The sequence below is a fragment of the Lemur catta genome, chromosome 8 (genome assembly GCF_020740605.2).
Source record: "Lemur catta isolate mLemCat1 chromosome 8, mLemCat1.pri, whole genome shotgun sequence".
NCBI lineage: Eukaryota > Metazoa > Chordata > Mammalia > Primates > Lemuridae > Lemur > Lemur catta.
In genome coordinates this window covers 33,896,396-33,914,400 of record NC_059135.1, presented here as the reverse complement: position 1 = coordinate 33,914,400, position 18,005 = coordinate 33,896,396, and the positions used below count along the sequence as shown (strand labels likewise).

Here is an 18,005-nt window from a genome sequence, read left to right as displayed (position 1 = left end):
CACTGTGTCACCCAGGCTGGATGGAGTGCAGTGCAAAGATCATAGCTCACTAGTACCTGAAACTCCTGGGCTCAGGTGATCCTCCCACATCAGCCTCCCAAAGTACTGGGATTATAGGCGTGAGCCACATTTCCCAGCCCATTATGTAAGATCTTGTGCCTTCAATTTATAACCTAGTAAAATCTAGAAAGCAACACATGTACATCTTACAAATCAGCATATGCTCCCAACATGCACACCCAGGTAACTATTTTAAAAGTAATCTAGTCAGGCATGATGGCGCAGGACCATTCTGAGCACGAGTGAGACCCTCTACAAAAAAGAAAAATTAGCTAACACACCTGTAGTCCCAGCTACTCAGGAGGCTAAGCCTGGAGCGTCACCTGAGCCTAGGGGTTTGAGGTTGCAGCGAGCTCTGATGACACCACTGTACTCTAGCCTAGGCGACAGCAAGACTGTCTCAAAAACAAAAAGTAATTTACATTGTGTTATATACTAAAGATCAAGTGCAGTGAGCCAGAAACCTATTTTCCTTTAAGTTACTAACAATAATGGTGAAGCCATTGGGCTGGACCTATCCAGTCATGGATGTCCCTCCTCACTATCCATTATGCTTGGATGGTACACCTCTCTTTCTTCCACTGAAGCACACTCATTCTACAAGATCTGCTTTCCACATTTGTGGGCACCCATAGTTTTGTGTTTAGGCTGAAGGTTTACAGCAATGCCCATGGCTCCCATAATAAATGACAGGTTGCCTTTTCTATATAACCAGGCCTCATCATACTGAAAATTGTTCCCATAGGCTTCACCAGGGTGATGCCTCCTTTAAAAATTTCACCCAGTTACCAATGTAATAATGTAATTCAGTCTTCAATAAGGAGAAATATGAAAATACTATATAGGTAGAATAATGTTTTACACAGTCAGCCCCTGCCCCCTCCTCTTCAATTGGCTTTCATTTGTCGTATCTTCTAGATCATGGAAATGCTAACACAATTATTAACTTTAAACAAATTTTTATTACACAAAGGTTGTCACATAATTGGATATCTCTCTACTTTGTACACAATTATTCTTACTCTCCACAGAAAGGCTGCTTCTTAACTTCTCATCTAGTGATGGCAAGCACTAAAATCCTGATTTGAACAGAATAGTAGTAAAAATGCCTCAGTGATTTAAGTTGAAAGCAGTACATTGGTACATGGCTCTTGCACCCAGTATCAGGAATGTACAAATGTCTTTTTATTCAAAAATACAAAATAAATTATCCGTAGGCATGGACAATGACAGCAGTAAACCATTATATACTGTCAACTAAAACCAGTAACTGATGGTTACAGTGATATTCTTAAACATCAGCCAGCCTTTTCTTCATTTTCTCCAACTGACTTCTCTGAAGTTATTGGTGAGGAACACTGCCTTGAGCTTCCTGTCACAGTTCATTAATAATGGTAAAGCACTATTCTAGGAATTAGAACATGCCACCTCCCATACCGCCACCCATGCCACCCATTGCACCCATTCCGGGGTCCTTCTCTTCTTTAGGAATTTCTGTGACTACAACTTCTGCTGTAGTTAACAGAGAGGCCACCCCAGCAGCATCCAATAAAGCAGTTCTTACAACCTAGAAAAAAATTTAACGAAATATTACTTTTCCTTTAGTCCAATATGAACAAGACTTAATGAAAATTTCGTATCTTAGAGAAAGTTGTTGCAAGAAGATTTACAAAGTATCCAACTATTTACCTTTGTTGGATCAATGATTCCTTTTTCTACCATGTTCACAAAATCTCCAATCATAGCATCATAACCAACTTCTGAGGAACTTTGCATAATTTTCTCAACTATCAAAGATCCTTCAACACCCGCATTCTTAGCAATGGTCATTGCAGGAATTTTGAGTGTTCTTTTAATAATTTCTATACCTACAAAAGAAAACAAATTTCAGCAAATTTATTTTAGTACTCTCATTTGTAAATACTACAGCAACACCTGAAAGATGTGATGCATTATTGGCTCTGACATCAGCAGTATTTTACTTTTCTTATTCAGGAGATTGTGATTTGTTCCTTTGAGGGAACAGCAATATTATTCTAAATGAAAGATTAAAATCAGGCCACAAACTCATTTTAAAGGTAACTTTTTACCAATTTTTTGATCTTCATTAGCTGGAGTTATTGAGTCCAAGGCTGGAATGCACCGAAGCAGGGCACAACCCCCTCCCAGAACAATGCCTTCTTCAACAGCAGCTCTTGTAGCATTAAGGGCATCTGTAACTCTGTCTTTCTTTTCATTTACTTCAACATCGCTTGTCCCACCAACCTAAGGATTAAAAGAACTCCAAGTTAATATGGCCCTCTCATTCAAGGTGTTAATTACCAAAGTTATTTTAAAGTTGCCTACTTTACTGAAAAAGCAATCCTGTAAAAAAAAAAGGTTGCTTTTCCCAACACAAAGAAAAGATAAATATTTGTGGTGATGGATATCCCAATTACCCTGATTTGATTACACATTGTATACAGGCATCAAAATCACATACACGCCCAAAATATGTACAATTATTAAAAGTTTTAAAAAAGACTGCTTATTTGTTCTGATTCCATGATTAAACAGCTGAGAGGGTGCGTGTAGTGCCCCATAAAAGGGAGGCTCCAGACTGTCCAGACTGACCTAGTCCCATTAACAAAACATCTTTTTTTTTTTTTTTTGAGACAGAGTCTCACTCTGTTGCCTGGGCTAGGGTGGGTGCCGTGGCGTCAGCCTAGCTCACAGCAACCTCAAACTCCTGGGCTTAAGCGATCCTACCGCCTCAGCCTCCCGAGTAGCTGGGACTACAGACATGCGCCACCATGCCCGGCTAATTTTTTTTTCTACATATATATTTTAGTTGGCCAGATAATTTCTTTCTATTTTTTTTTTTTTTTAGTAGAGACGGGGGTCTCGCTCTTGCTCAGGCTGGTCTCGAACTCCTGACCTTGAGCGATCCACCCGCCTCGGCCTCCCAGAGTGCTAGGATTACAGGCGTGAGCCACTGCGCCCGGCCAACAAAACATCTTTTTCCATAGCAATTTCCCTTAGTACAAATTCAACTCTGATTAAGAAAGGACCGTTTTAGCAAAAAATTTATATAGTAAATATTTCCACAATGAAGTTAATTCCTCAAATATTTGTTTAGTTCCATGGTACGTACAGAAGCAAAATAGTTCTTGGGTTCAGAACCCAAGCTTATTCACAACAATGAATTTTACCTTCAGAACAGCTACTCCATCTGACAGTTTTGCCAAACGTTCATTCAGTTTTTCCTTTTCATATTCACTAGTTGTAACATCTAACTGCTCAATGATTTCTTGAATACGTTTTTCAATTTGAGCCTTGTCACCTTTTCCTTTCAAGAGCATGGCATCATCTTTGGTCACAATGACCTCTCCAACTTTTCCTAAGTCATGAGGCTGAACATCTTCAAGATTTAGAGTCAAGCCCTCTTCTCCAAACACCTACAAAAACATTTAAAAGTGAACCAGTTGTGGGTTACAGTTTCTTTCATTATACCAAGTTTATTAATATATCATGCAGGTATTCTGACAAGAGAAACATCAGGAAATACTACATTTCTTTAAAATGAGTGATTTAAGACCAGAACAGTCTCTAATTGCATCACCAACTTTTCATTCAATTCTCACAACTCCAGTAATCAGTATTAGCCTTACTCAAGAAAACACTCATAGGTAGTAGAATCAGGACTAGACCAAAGGCCCAAACTTTTAAGTCCTAACTTCTTTCTTGCATATTCTCTTTCAAAATTGAAAATAGATTTAATCAGTAAGTTTATTCTTAAACCAGACTCATGGCAAGTTAGACATTAAAGGGACCTTAATCTAACCATTTCCCAAATATCCAACAGAAACAGCAGTAGTATCTAATTGTAAAAAATGTAAATTCTACCTATAAATTTCGGACCTAGAAGTATAAATAACATTCAGTAAGCCAATATCACACATTTATTTTACTTACTGCACCACCAGTAGCAATAGCCATGTCTTTAAGCTGGTTCTTTCTATTATCACCAAAACCTGGAGCTTTGACTGCTACGACTTGAAGACCAACTTTTAACCTGTTAAGAAGAGTTGATAAGATTTAAATTGAACAAAAATGTCTTAGTTATCATACATTAAGATTACTTAGGACCCCTCCTCTTTTTCTCTTTTGCTTCCTAGCCTTTTGATCAAATTTAGACAGGAAAGATCTATTAGGCTACTTTCTACTCATCTATACTTGTCCAAATCTGATCACATTATAATAAACTTTTGGCCTCATATTCCAGTTGAACAGCCAGCCCCGGTAGCAAAAATCATATCACAATAAGTTAAAGAACACAGTGATAACTATTATGAAGGGTAGAAAAGTAATTATTAAACATTCATTTGAGAATCATCTAATAAACATTTACTCTATAGGTTTCACTTAATACTGTTACCAAAGCAATGTTCTAAATTCAGTTCCTTCATAAATGTTATACAAAGTTGATAGTAGTATTAAGTTCACCTGAAATCTCATCACGTAAGCGAATAATTGAAATATGCAACTAAATGTCCATTTCAGAGCAGACTGTGAAGAAGGAATATTCAAACTTCAAGACAGAGCTAGCCTATATTATTAAGGAGCCAAACAAAAACCAGAGGAGTAGGCTATGACAATATGCCAAGTAAATTAGATAAGCAAGTTCATTTAGAGCTTTTGGGTCAAGGTATGCAATGTCTAAAACATATTTGCTATTTCATTTGTGCATTTCCACTATAACAACATTTGAAAGTCTTGCTTCTGACATACTTCAATTCTAAGATTAGTTAGAACGTACATTTTAATAGTGCCTAAGATTATATGTACCCCTGTGAACATTACCTGTCTTAAACTTTACACTAAAATTAAACTATAGATTAAAATGTAGATTTAAATAAAGTGAATAGATCTCACCTTATTTTGAGTCCTAATTTCTCTATTTCAGACTATTTAGTAAACATTTAACAGATTATATGAAATACCTGATTGCTAAATACACTTATATCTGAAATTTTTATTTTTTATTTGAGACATAGTCTCAGTCTGTCACTCCAGCAGAATGCAGTGGTGTGATCACAGCTCACTGCAACCTCAAACTCCTGGGTTCAAGCCATTCTCCTGCCTCAGCCTCCAGAGTAGTTGGGACTACAGGCACACTCCAATGCACCCGGCAGCTAGTCTGTCCATTTTTTTGCAGAGACCGGGTCTCACTCTTGCTCAGGCTTGTCTTGAACTCCTAAGCTCAATCCTTTCGCCTTGGCCTCCCAGAGTGCTAGAATTACAGGCTTCATGAACCCCCACGCCCACCCAGATCTAAGATTTTTAGAGTGACAGTTCCTTACTCATCTGTTCCATGCAAAATTACATTCTGAAAAGAAAATTTTTTTTACCAGAAACATCTTTACAAAAAAAAAAAAAAAAAACTAAACCATCAAGACCATAATTAAGTCGTGTACCCTCAAAACACTACAAGCACTTATAAAAAATAAAGGTACCCACATATTATCAATAAACTAGTCTATCTTATGAGAAAGATGCACAAAACAGTAAGGATTCTGCGATCCCTTTTACAAAGACTGAGAACTATGAGGATGCATGGAACACACCTGTATTATAAAACTCTAGATACAACACAACATAAGTGGATCAAATGTGAAGGTACATAATGGAGATTGAAAACAGCAATACAAATTCTGTTTTTCACCCAGAAATATAAATCATCAAATACCACCACCCATTACCTATTCAAAACGAGTGTACTTAGAGCTTCTCCATCAACATCTTCAGCAATTATGACCAAGGGCTTACGGTGAGCGTTAGCAATTTCAAGAGCAGGTACAATTGACTGGACACTAGAAATTTTCTTTTCACTCAGTAGAACATAGGCATCCTGGAATTCACATTTCTGACCTGCAAAAACAATGATGATTTCAAACCAAACTTTAGTAAGAAAATGACTGCAACTTTCTTAAATGAAAAGATAAACCAAAGTTCCAATACACTTTAAAAGTGACCAGTGAAGTTTGTGTTCTTCCTTCATTACTCATACATACTGACTTCTGGAATGTATCAATTTATTGTTTAGAAGACACCAGCTAATGCCTGTAGAGATTGATACATACTAGCAGAGTATATTTTTAAAATTTCAGTTACTGATTTCCTCTTACCTTTTGACGTGTTAATAAAGTAAGGAGAAATATAGCCTCGATCAAATTTCATGCCTTCAATAATTTCTAACTCATCATTCAGTGTTTTTCCATCCTATGAAAAGTCAAAGAATTAGGTGTACGAATTTCAATGAAGAAACACAAAACTCAGAATTGCAGGCCAGATTTATAAAATTCTATCTATAAAAGATTTAGACCAGAGCATGCAAATGCCCTAGGGCATCCAACTCAACTGCAAAAATCCCAAAAATAGCCATTTGGATAACCTTAAGGCTAGATGACAGTATCATTTAAGATAGATTCATTCTAGGAAGCAAAGGCTACTTAATTCACACAAAATACAGTGAGCACTCCACTCTAAGATTACACAAAGTAATGAAATAGTGTATTGTATTTGAAACATATATAGATTGGATTTTTCTATTTAGAAAATTCAGTTTTGATAATCAGACATTTCATTCAAGCTAACACTTGCCTTTACTGTGATGACGCCCTTTCTTCCAACCTTTTTCATTGCATCAGAAATGATGTTGCCAATTTCTTTGTCTCCATTTGCAGAAATCGTAGCAACCTGAAAAAAAAAACACCAAGTTACTCTTCAAAATTAAAAGGTAAAGCTACTGCCCTCAATCAATTCCTTTCCTTTCTCCTAGTAACTTCCAAACTGATACTTCCATCCAGGGGAGGAAGGAATTAATGGTATAAAAGTTCTAATGAAGTATTGGTTCTTTGTTCAATTCTTCTTCAGTTCATTATTGGCTACGTTATTTTGAAGAATATGAAATACTACAATTATTCTTTTAAACAAAACAGTAAAAGAACTCTGACCCCACTGTATTTTTCCTTAGCAAATGTAGCCATATTACAAATTGACAAAAAACGCTTCTAATGTTGGTGATTGGGTAGTATTGTTTTTCTGATATTGGTATGATTATGCGGGGGGGGGGATCACATGTTAGTTATTTTAAAATACTTTGTTATAATAATATTATGAGAAGTCCTTACCTGAGCTATTTCTTCAGGGGTTGTCACAGGTTTAGACTGCTTCTTTAGTTCAGCAATTACGGCATCAACAGCTAACATCACACCTAGTTCAAAAATATGTTATTATAATGCTTATTCTCTCATGGTTTCCATGTCCAGCAGAAATTGATATTTATGATATTTTAATGCCTTAAAAGTAAGTCTATACACAGCTTTTGTGCCAGTGTGCTGTTCCTAATCACATGGAGTTAGATAGCATGCACTGAAACAGTAACTTTACATTTACACAGTAAATAAAGTCCTGCAACACCAAAATTTTGAAAATCAGACCAAGAAAAGGCAGATGTGCATAGTTTTAAGGATTTCACCATTGAACTCACTCTATACAAGTTATTCCTACTCTAATCATGTTGCCTATTTCCAAAAGGGTCACCCAACACTCCATTAAATCATGCAAAAAGACTAAAATGGGTATTGCTTCCTTACTTTCAACAGTAAGTATAATTCTTAGTGATAGGAATTTCATGTGGCTATGCCCCTGCAGGTGTTAATTATCTGAAATTCCCTTAATTTACTATATAGTTATGAACTGACAAAACACGTTAGTTTTAATAGTCCATTTTACTCAGTTGAGAAAGGAGAACTAGCTCCTTTCTCAAAAGAAATGTTACTTCAAGAAAAAAATCCAACAAGGTGTTGGGAAATACTCTTATTAACCTTAAATAATATCTGTTAGTGATTTACAATAAAACTGCTTTTAACACAATGTATTCATCTGTACCTTAAACACTGAAATAGATGGGGTGATGATATATCAGTATGCCTGGGACACCAAAATTATTAATAGTACCCTCTCTTTACTCGCAAGTATCCTAGTTTGGACAATATGCTGCCCTACAGATATATAGCAATTCTACTGATATGAAAATCAAGTCTTATCTGTGTCTTCTAATAAATTGTTGGCCTCTTGGTTGTATAGGGGCCAGGAATGTTTTAGTCATATTTTCCTCCTGAACACGTAAACACAGTACCCACCACAGTTAGGCATTCAATCACTATTTGCTGAAGGAAAAACTCAGTTTAAGATTTTTTTAGCAGGAATGAGAAAAAAATCAACTTCCTAAAATACTAGACAATTTTCTTAAGTGCAAGGAATAGATGCTTTATTATTGAACACTGATGATTAGAACATTGTAATGCCAACAAAGGCACATTCCTACCTCTCCTGATTTCCACTGGATTAGCACCTTTGCTAATCTTCTCAAAGCCTTCCTTGGCAATAGACCGTGCCAGTACAGTAGCAGTGGTGGTACCATCCCCAGCCTCTTCATTTGTGTTATTGGCAACATCTTGAACAAGTTTAGCTCCAATATTTTTATATTTATCCTTTAAGTCAATTGACTTTGCAACAGTCACACCATCTTTTGTTACTTTGGGACTTCCCCAACTCTGTTCAATGATCACTGTTCTTCCCTATAATTGCAGAGGAAGAAAATATGACAGGATCACACAACCTAAGGATTATTTATATTTTTTTTAAAAATGAGCAATCTTCATAATATGGTAACTACTTGAAAGCATCAACAAATTGTATCATTTTTATCACTCCTGCAGCATGAATCTCAAGGGCAAGTGCATCAACGTTCTTAGTCTACAGATAAAACCTCTCTACATCTCTGTCAAGATCTCAACTTTGAATGACATAATATGGGACATGAAAATCCCAGGGACTAAAATTTGTCATCTATATATAAAATGGACAAGAACATAAGACAAACCATGAAATTTCAGAACATTCTTCAGATCACTTACACTTAAATTTCAGTTAGTGCCTGTTATCTTTAAAAGTAAGGTGACTTGCTTTAAAATTCACTTACTAAAATACTAACTAGCAAGGCAAGTGGTTGTGCTTTTCCAGGTTCACTCAACATACTACAAAACCTTAAACATGGTATAAATAGTACCGGCAGCTTTTGGATTTGAACCAAAGCTGCTACTTTCTATTCCTGAGGTATGTAAATATATTTTACGCAGTTTGGATCACTTCGGTAAACTGTCTTCAATCTTAAGTAAACCATCACTGGACTCTGCACCACCCTCAAAGACTTCCTCAAAATATTATCCCTCATTACTAAATGAGATTTACAACTTTAAATATGCTTTGTAACAGGAGAACAGCAGAAAAACGATAGGCAGAAGTAGCACGGGGTGGGGGAGGGGATGGGAAACTATTGTTTAATGGGTACAGAGCTAAAACTTTCAAAGATGAAAAAAGTTCTGGAGATGGATGGTGGTGACAGATGCACAACAATGCTAATGTACTTAACGCTCCCGGAACTGCACACTTTAAAGTAGTAAATTCTACATTATGCGTATTTTACTACAATCAAAGCACACACACAAAAAACTGCAACTACCAGCACAGACTTGACGTATTATCAGAGATAATTTATACTCTTCCCTCTATGCTCGGCACTACTACTGGGAAAGAGTCCAAAATTTAACCCAGGCAGACAAACAAGATTAATTCTACCTCCAGCTCAAGAATCCACCTTGAGCTATGAATTACTAACTGATTACATCACACATTATATAAAATAAAGTTTCAAAAATCAGGCTGAAGCAGTTTAAGTTTTGAGGACATTATGTCTAAGCGCAAAGAAAAAGTTAACCAACAATTTGGAACTCTTAAATGCAAATTGTGTTCTCTCGTAAATAGATACAAAAGTATTGTCTACCAGAGTTCAGAGATACTATTTGCATAAGTAAAATATTCCTTAATACTGTAATTACAATAAAACAAAAATACTGATACCTTTGGCCCCATTGTAACAGCTACAGCATCGGCTAAAAGGTCTACACCTTGAAGCATTAAGGCTCGGGCATCTGCACCAAATTTTACATCTTTGGCATAAGCCCGAGTGAGATGAGGAGCCAGTGCCCTGGACACCGGTCTCATTTGGCGAAGGACTGTGGGTAATCGAAGCATTTCTGGGGGAGAAAACAAGTAGATGATCAGTTCTAGCACTAGCCCTGGTGCGCTGCAGCACAAATAATATGCCCACCTACGCAACAGAAAAAGCAATGTTAGACCTGAGCCTGGCTCACCTCCAACAGTCACTATGCCTGGGCGACCGAATGCAGACACGGCTTCAGAACACGCGCTACTAGCGCAAGCTTAAGGAAGAGGCCGCTCTGCGCCTGACTTATTGGCACAAACACCAATCACAAACAACTCCTTCCCCCATGACCACCTACCCCTGCCGCCAAAAACGAGTTAATCTTTCACCGCTAAAATGGCCTTCAGAGCAGCCCCATTCCAAATGTGCCCCCTGAGAAACCAAGTAAGCGGGAGAGAGGCAGGTTACAAATCCGAGTGATCAGGGAAGTAGAAGTATTGCTAACGGTGCAAAAAGCCGCACAGAAGAGCGTCTCCATGTATCCACCCGTGGCTACTGTATCAGAGCAGCCAGCAAGGCCGCGATGCTGGGGGCGACGGCCAGGCCCACTCCGCGCGACCCCACGTGTCTTTCCTTCAGGACGCCCCCAACAAGGTCAAGAAAGGAGGCACAGTACCCCGCTGTCTGCGGGGCAAAAAGCGGTTCCCTCGCGGATTCGACCACCCTCCCCCGTGCCCTGAAGTCAGCCAGGAGTCGGTTGCACCAAAGGGCCTAAGAGACTACAGCTCCCCGGATTCCACCTCCTGGGCAAGCCCTCACTCCCGCGCCAGGCCCCCGATCCGCGCCGCACGTGATGGGAACCGCATGGACCCGCGAGGCCTGGACCAGCAGGCCTGGGCCTGCAGCGCCGCGCAGAAGTCCCGGCTCTCGCCCGCCGGCCCACTCTGACCGAACCGCAGCAGAGGAACGCTGGCTCTGGGGTCGCAGGCGCCAGGCTGGGGCGGCGCGCGGGGGCCGCGTACCTGCGCGGCGGCGACAGGGCGTGCGCGAGGCGCGGTAGGTCGTCGGCAGCGAGTGAGGGACAGAGTGCAGGGCGCACACGGCAATGAAGCCCTGTCCCCTCCCTCCGCTTCTTCCCCCGCCCCGCGGCACCGCGTGTGCTGGCGGCTCCCACCCCCTTCCCGTCGGCCCGGGCCCCGCAATCAGCACGCGCCGCGCACCAGGCCCGCCCCTCCCTACCCGCGCGGGGCTGAGCCCGCTGGCCCAGCCCTCTCTGGCCGGGTTAGGCTAGTTCCCGGGCCGCGCACACGTCCAGAACTTTCCGAAAAGCGCCGCGCTGCCTGCCAGTCAAGGGTCAAATTGCGTCATTTCCGGGAGGGGACGAAGGGATAGTTCTTTCACCTCGGCTGGCCGCCTAGAAAAGCCTAGAAGGAGCTCCTTTTTTCTCCCGCCTCCCGGCCCCCGCGTCAGTGGCCTGCGCAGAAGTCTCGGGCGAATCGCGGCGCGCGCCGGTGCAGCCACCCTCTCCTGCGGGGAGGGGCGGGGCGCGAGGCGCGGGGGCGGCAGCGAGCGCGCCTGCGCGGTCTGTGGGTATTTTTTTTTCACGTGTCCCGAGGGCTGGAGTTGCGGGTCTCTTTTTGCAGCAGCTGCGCGAGCGCAAGGTACGAGCTGCGGCGGCAGGAGTCATGGTGAGTGAGTCCAGGGTGGCCCCAAGGCTCGCGGGCCCTGGTCGGTCTGAGGCGTACGGAGACCCCGGACGCCCTTTTCTGGGTCTGGAAAGATGGGCTGGGGGGTCAGTCAGTGACCGGTGCCCGCCCGTACCCTTGGAGAGGCAAGGCCCGTCCGACCCTTTCCTCCGCCTAGGGCTCCTTGCACACGCGTGTGCGGCAGACATGTGGGGCAGGGGGCGGGAACCCGGGCGCACGCGCGGTGCCCCTCCTTCTGCAGGGCCTTAGTGGGTCATTTCTTGGAGAAAGAGCATGGCCCCAGCCAGAGTGTGACCCCCAGTGTTTCCTGAAAATTTCTAGAAAATTTTCCGGAAAAAACTCGAGGAAGGAAAATATTTGACCTTGTAATGAACTAAGGTTGCCCCTAAAATTGGTCTGTGGGTTATTTTGAAGTATCATCGGAAAAAGAAAATTGGTCTGGTTGCTGACCAGAGAAGCAACAACGACCCCTAACAGAGATAGGGAATGGGGCAATTAAAACTTGAATTTAGGGTGGAACATTCAAATACGTTTCCTGAAAGAATAAGCTAAGGTTTGGTGTTAATTTTCAAAGCCCAAACGTGTTCGCGACATACCACTTATTATCTGTTGAGAATATAATTGCATATTGTTTTTGTTTTTACTCTTAACATGTTTCTGCAGGCAGGACAAGCATTTAGAAAGTTTCTTCCGCTTTTCGACCGAGTATTGGTTGAAAGAAGTGCAGCCGAAACTGTAACCAAAGGAGGCATTATGCTTCCAGAAAAATCTCAAGGAAAAGTGTTGCAAGCGACAGTAGTGGCTGTTGGATCGGGCTCTAAAGGAAAGGTAAATGGGGGCTACAGTGGAACTATTTTTATTATGTAAAGTGGAGGGAGCATAATAAGAAACCTTGAGTTATTGAAAGTAGCTTGTCATCTTCAGGTGCATTCCTTAGTTCACCTGTAATCTCTCCCTTTTAGGAAAATGATTGTAAAACAAAATTGCTTATTTTATATGATCAATGCGATATGCTTATTTTATATGATAGTTTCAGAGTATTAAAATTGCCCTCAATAGCCATTTGGTAGCCTAGTATGACTAGCGTCTTCTTTAAGTTCTAAATTTGTGATAAGACAAAACATCATACTTTAAGATAAATTTCGGGGGCTTTTAAGAATTGAGGAGAACCTTGGACTATTAGTTTAACCTCTAACACACTGAAATTGCCTTAATCTTATAACCATTTGGGGCCTTAGTTGGCATACCTATGGAAGGAACAGGTGAGACTATTGTTCCAGGTGTCCTCCAACAAACCGGTTAGACCTCAGGTCTTTAGACATCTCAACCAAAATACACAATAAATTCCTTTGGGATCAAATATGTTAACTGCATTGCTCCATTGGCCTCAAAAAAGAAAGTTCTAAGGAACTCCTCCTGGAGTTAGGCATCGGAAGGCTTTGGGGAATGGGCACAGTCCCACTCACCAAATCTGTACTTTGTAGGAAAGGAAATTGAATCACAAAAGAAGTGTTTGTTCTAATTACACAAAAATCTCAAATTTTTGTATGTTGGAAGAAGCCCCAAAAATGGCCATTTGTATGTGGTTTAAAGACTGGTTTACTTCCTATAGTTGATAGGTTGTTAATATTTAACAATTACAAAGTTAGCTTTAGTTAAAGTTAGCTTTTCCAGTATAACTTCCTTGAACCTTTACACTGAAATCAGGTTTTCGTTTAAGCCACTGTGTGTTCATTATTTCAAAGTGTAATTCTACAGTGATGTTTTTGAGTGAAGAACTGCAATTCTAGAATAAATTGCATCACTTTGCCACCAACTTCATTTTAAGCATGTTGGACTTGAGTGAGCACATTTCATTAATTGTAGTGATGTGAAAATTGTATATATTTGGTGAAGTAGATGTCTTTGTTGATAAATATCCTTATTTTCTCAAGGGTGGAGAGATTCAACCAGTTAGTGTGAAAGTTGGAGATAAAGTCCTTCTCCCAGAATATGGAGGCACCAAAGTAGTTCTAGATGACAAGGTGTGTAAAATTAATAATTCTAAAAAGAAGTAAAATATTTGTGATTAGCTGTCTTAACTGTGGTTTCTTTGTTTGCAGGATTATTTCTTATTTAGAGATGGTGACATTCTTGGAAAGTATGTAGACTGAAATAAATCACTATTGAAATGGCATTGACATGAAGCTCATTCCACTGAAGTTCTGAAATCTTTCATCATGTAAATAATTTCCATGTCTCTTTTATAATAAACTAATGATGTCTAAACTGCTGACATCCCGTGTCTAAAATCTAGTTTCACTGTAGTGATACAAACGTTTCCAAATAAAAATATGTAAATGAGTGGTTAATCTTCATTTAGTGACATAAGGTGGTTTTAGGGTTCTACAGTTTACACTTTTTTCAAGTGATCTGCAGTGAATTCTGGGAGACAAAGTTTTCTAGGTAGATGGATTTTCACACTGAATTTAGCTTTATTACATGATTGATAGTGAAGCAAAGCCATGGATTTACATTTACGTTTTAAGAAAACTAAGTAGCAGTATTCTGACTTCAAATTTAACAAGCTTCTATGTGTCTTGTTTTTTTTTTTTTTTTGGAGACAGAGTCTTGCTCTGTCGCCCAGGCTAAAGTGCAGTGGCATCGTCATAGCTCACTGCAACCTCAAACTCCTGGGCTCAAGTGATCCTCCAGCCCCAGCCTCCTCAGTAGCTGGGACTACAGGTATGCACCACCATGCACAGCTAATTTTTTTCTATTTTTAGTAGAGAGGTGGTCTCACTCTTGCTCAGGCTGGTCTTGAACACATGACTTCCCGCCTGGCCTCCCAAAGTGTCAGGATTACATGCATGATCCACTGCACCCGGCCTGTGTCTTGTTTCTTAAGTTTTACATTTAGGAAAATTTACTTCCTGAATGAACATTTCCAGTTTTTAAAACTTAACACTACTACATAATTTACTTGGTAAAAAGTCTAAAGTAAGATTTATTAGCTAACATTGACTTCCATTTTCCAGGGTAGGCACTGTGATGGTAATAGCTAACACTTCAGGAGCATTTTCCAGGTGTTGGCTAATTTTTTAATTCTATGAAATGGGCACTGTTCTCATCTTATAGCTGAGAAAACTGAGATACAAAGGGGCTAATAACCAAGGTCACTCAGAAGCAGCAAAGCCAAGATTTGGACACAGTCCATCTGCAGATGTCTAAAACTTGATCCTTCATGTCCTCTGCAACCTTGTTAGATACTTCTAAGCACTTAAAACACATTATCTCAATTGGTGATACCACCATGGTCTGGGGAGTGGGTACTACCGGTGTATGGCACTTAAGTGCCTAGTATACTGTTTGTTAAATTTAATAAATAAGGAAAGTGAGAAGGGGAAAAATAGATCTAGCTATAGCAGCTAAGGAAAAAAACTAGCATTTGGACCCAAGTAATCCTGTATCCAACCCCTAAACTAAACTATCAGCTACTAGCTATTTGTCTTAATAGTCAAACTTATTTTCTAGTTGTAGTTTGCTATAAGCTAGACTGATAATAGTCTTTTAAAGGTTTTGTCCTATATTTTGAGTTCAAGGCTAAATGAAGTTCTAAATGGTATGGAATAATGTCTCAACTTTTGATCATGTTCCTCATCAGTAAAATATGCTTCCCATATGTATGTGTATTTGCACTTATACATGTGTTAGTACCTTTGGTACGCAAAGGCTTAATTTTTGTTAAATTTAGATACTAGAATTATGCCTCAAAGATCTGTCTTATATTATCTAAGTGGGTGATGAGTTTCATACTCTGCCTCATGCACAGCTAGATAATAGCCTTTGCACACTGTAACCTTGTGAGCATAGACTTCTGTTTTACCAATGAGAAACCTTGACTCAGAAGAGATGAGGAAACCATTCTGAGGCCATGCATACTTGTAGAGTTAGGAATCTGTCCAAAAGCTATGGCTTTCCCATTATTCTCCAGTGCTGTTTTCCAGAGACCCCAGCAAATTACTTTTGAAATCTAAAGCGATAGTTCCCAAACCTTGGTTCATCCTTGGAATTACCTGGTATAGTTAAAATTTCAGGGCCTCGTCCAAAGCTAAATCAGAACAATGAGAGAATTTTTGTACCACAGCAGTAGTCCTACTATGACACTTGCCTAGCACAAGTGCTAAAGAAATAATTATAGATTGTGAGGTTATATTAAAGGAAAAAAAACAATTTTGCCTTAGGAAATTTAGGGCACTGGGAGCGTGAAACCATGTGTTTCAGATTAGTATGTGGCCTTTTACCTTTTGTTCTTCAGAATAATTGTGGACAAAGGTAAACAAAATAGGAAAAAATTTAAGTGAAATTTCTGTGATTTTTTTTTTTTTTTTTGAGACAGAGTCTCACTCTGTTGCCCGGGCTAGAGTGAGTGCCATGGTGTCAGTCTAGCTCACAGCAACCTCAAACTCCTGGGCTTAGGCAATCCTACTGCCTCAGCTTCCCGAGTAGCTGGGACTACAGGCATGCGCCACCATGCCCGGCTAATTTTTTCTATATATATTTTAGTTGGCCAGATAATTTCTTTCTATTTTTTAGTAGAGACGGGGGTCTCACTCTTACTCAGGCTGGTCTTGAACTCCTGACCTCGAGCGATCCACCCGCCTCAGCCTCCCAGAGTGCCAGGATTACAGGCGTGAGCCACCGTGCCCGGCCATAAATTTCTGTGATAATTATTTTTAAGCATTTGCCAGGCACTGTTCTAGGGACTTTATGTGTAATCTCGCTTACTTGCATGTAGTCACAGTAACCTTGCAGTGTTGCTGCTTCACAGGTGAAAGAAGGTGCACCGTAAACTCAAGGTGACACAAATTTTAACTAATAAGAGTTCAACTGAATTCAGTTTGTCGGACTTCCAAGTCTGTTTCCCATGACTACACACAAAAAATTTTGGAAACTGAGAAGAACAAAATTAAAGTTACCAGGGAGCTATTCTGTTGTACAGGTATTACTATTATTAATACGGCTTTTTCCTTCTATCGTTTCAGAAAGTATGTATGCTTTACAAAAAGTTCTTTTAAAATTGGGACCATAAAGTTATTTGGTTTTTTGTTTTTGTTTTTTTGAGACAGGGTTTCACTCTTTCACCCTAGGCTAAAGTGCAATGGCACAATCATAGCTCACCATAGCTTCAAAGTCCTGGGCTCAAGTGATCCTCTGTCCTCAACCTCCCAAAGTAGCTAGGACAACAGGCACAACCTATCATGCCTGGCTAATTTTTTATTTTTTGAAGAGAGGGGATCTCACTATGTTGCTCAGACTGGTCTCAAACTCCTGGCCTTAAGCCATCCTCTTGCCCAGGCCTCCAAAATTGTTGGGATTACAGGCATGAGCCACAATCCTCAGCCTATATACACGTTATTAGAGGTACTAACTTGTTACATTTGTTTCCTAATTTGATGTGGTTCTTGTTTATAACTAGTCAAATATCACAGTACTTTTTTCTTTTGAACAGGTAATTGTTTCATAGTTTATTTTAGTGAATGGTATATGTGTCTGACTTAGCTTTTTTTTAGAGATGAGGTCTTGTTATGCTGTCCAGGTTGGCCTTGAACTCCTGGGCTCAAGTGATCCTTCTGCCTCAGCCTCCCGAGTAGCTGGGAGTACAGTTGCATCACTGTGCCTGGCTAACTTTATCATTTTTTAAGCAATGAGTGACTTGTCCCAGCTTTATTGGATTATCCATTCTTTCCCACTCCGCCCCATTCTTCCCCTTCTCTATACCTCAAAATTTGAGATGTGATCTTTATTGTAAATTACATTTCTAAATATGTCTATTCCTGGGTTTTATAGTCTCTTCCATTGACCTCTCCATTCCACCACATTGCTTTCAATACAAATAGCTTTATAGTTAAGTTTAATATCTGTTAAGGCAAGCTCTCCCTATATACCCTTACCTGGCTGAGAGCATTTTTTAGGTTCTCAGTAAGAACAGCCAGATTGTTTTCCAGAGTGATACCAAGTCATGCTTCCTCCAGCAAGTTAATTACTGTTTTCACTGCACCTACACTAAAATGGAGTTTTGAACTTTTGATTTATTTGTGTGAAGAGCATTTAAATGTTTTCCTTTACCCTTAGGCAACCTGTATGAGAGCCCAATCAAACCTTGTCTCTGGTTCTGCATTTCTTACATACTAGTTACATGTGACAAA

At 39.9% G+C, this 18,005-nt stretch overlaps 2 protein-coding genes across 3 annotated transcripts in view; one reads left to right on the top strand and one right to left on the bottom strand.

Annotated features, from left to right (window-relative positions):
• Nucleotides 1–1,002: 1,002 nt before the first annotated feature.
• HSPD1 (heat shock protein family D (Hsp60) member 1) lies at nucleotides 1,003–11,561 on the bottom strand. 2 transcript variants are annotated; one of them, XM_045558801.1, is made up of 12 exons: nucleotides 11,351–11,561; nucleotides 10,027–10,202; nucleotides 8,432–8,684; nucleotides 7,233–7,315; nucleotides 6,703–6,798; nucleotides 6,228–6,321; nucleotides 5,802–5,970; nucleotides 4,015–4,114; nucleotides 3,252–3,497; nucleotides 2,151–2,325; nucleotides 1,750–1,928; nucleotides 1,003–1,627 (listed from the first exon to the last, which is right to left on the bottom strand). In XM_045558801.1, the coding sequence occupies exons 2-12, from the start codon at nucleotides 10,198–10,200 to the stop codon at nucleotides 1,475–1,477; spliced, it is 1,722 nt and encodes a 573-aa protein (XP_045414757.1). In that variant the 5' UTR covers nucleotides 10,201–10,202; nucleotides 11,351–11,561; the 3' UTR covers nucleotides 1,003–1,474. The 2 variants fall into 2 exon arrangements, with proteins under 2 accessions (XP_045414757.1, XP_045414756.1); XM_045558800.1 differs by having other exon boundaries at nucleotides 11,134–11,395.
• Nucleotides 11,532–18,005, top strand: part of LOC123643338 (MOB-like protein phocein) — a 45,049-nt gene continuing 38,575 nt past the window's right edge. The window contains exons 1-2 of the mRNA XM_045558803.1: nucleotides 11,532–11,799; nucleotides 12,481–12,645. Of these exons, the coding sequence (XP_045414759.1) occupies nucleotides 11,797–11,799; nucleotides 12,481–12,645 (168 nt within the window). The 5' untranslated portion in view covers nucleotides 11,532–11,796. The remainder of the gene's footprint in view (nucleotides 11,800–12,480; nucleotides 12,646–18,005) is intronic.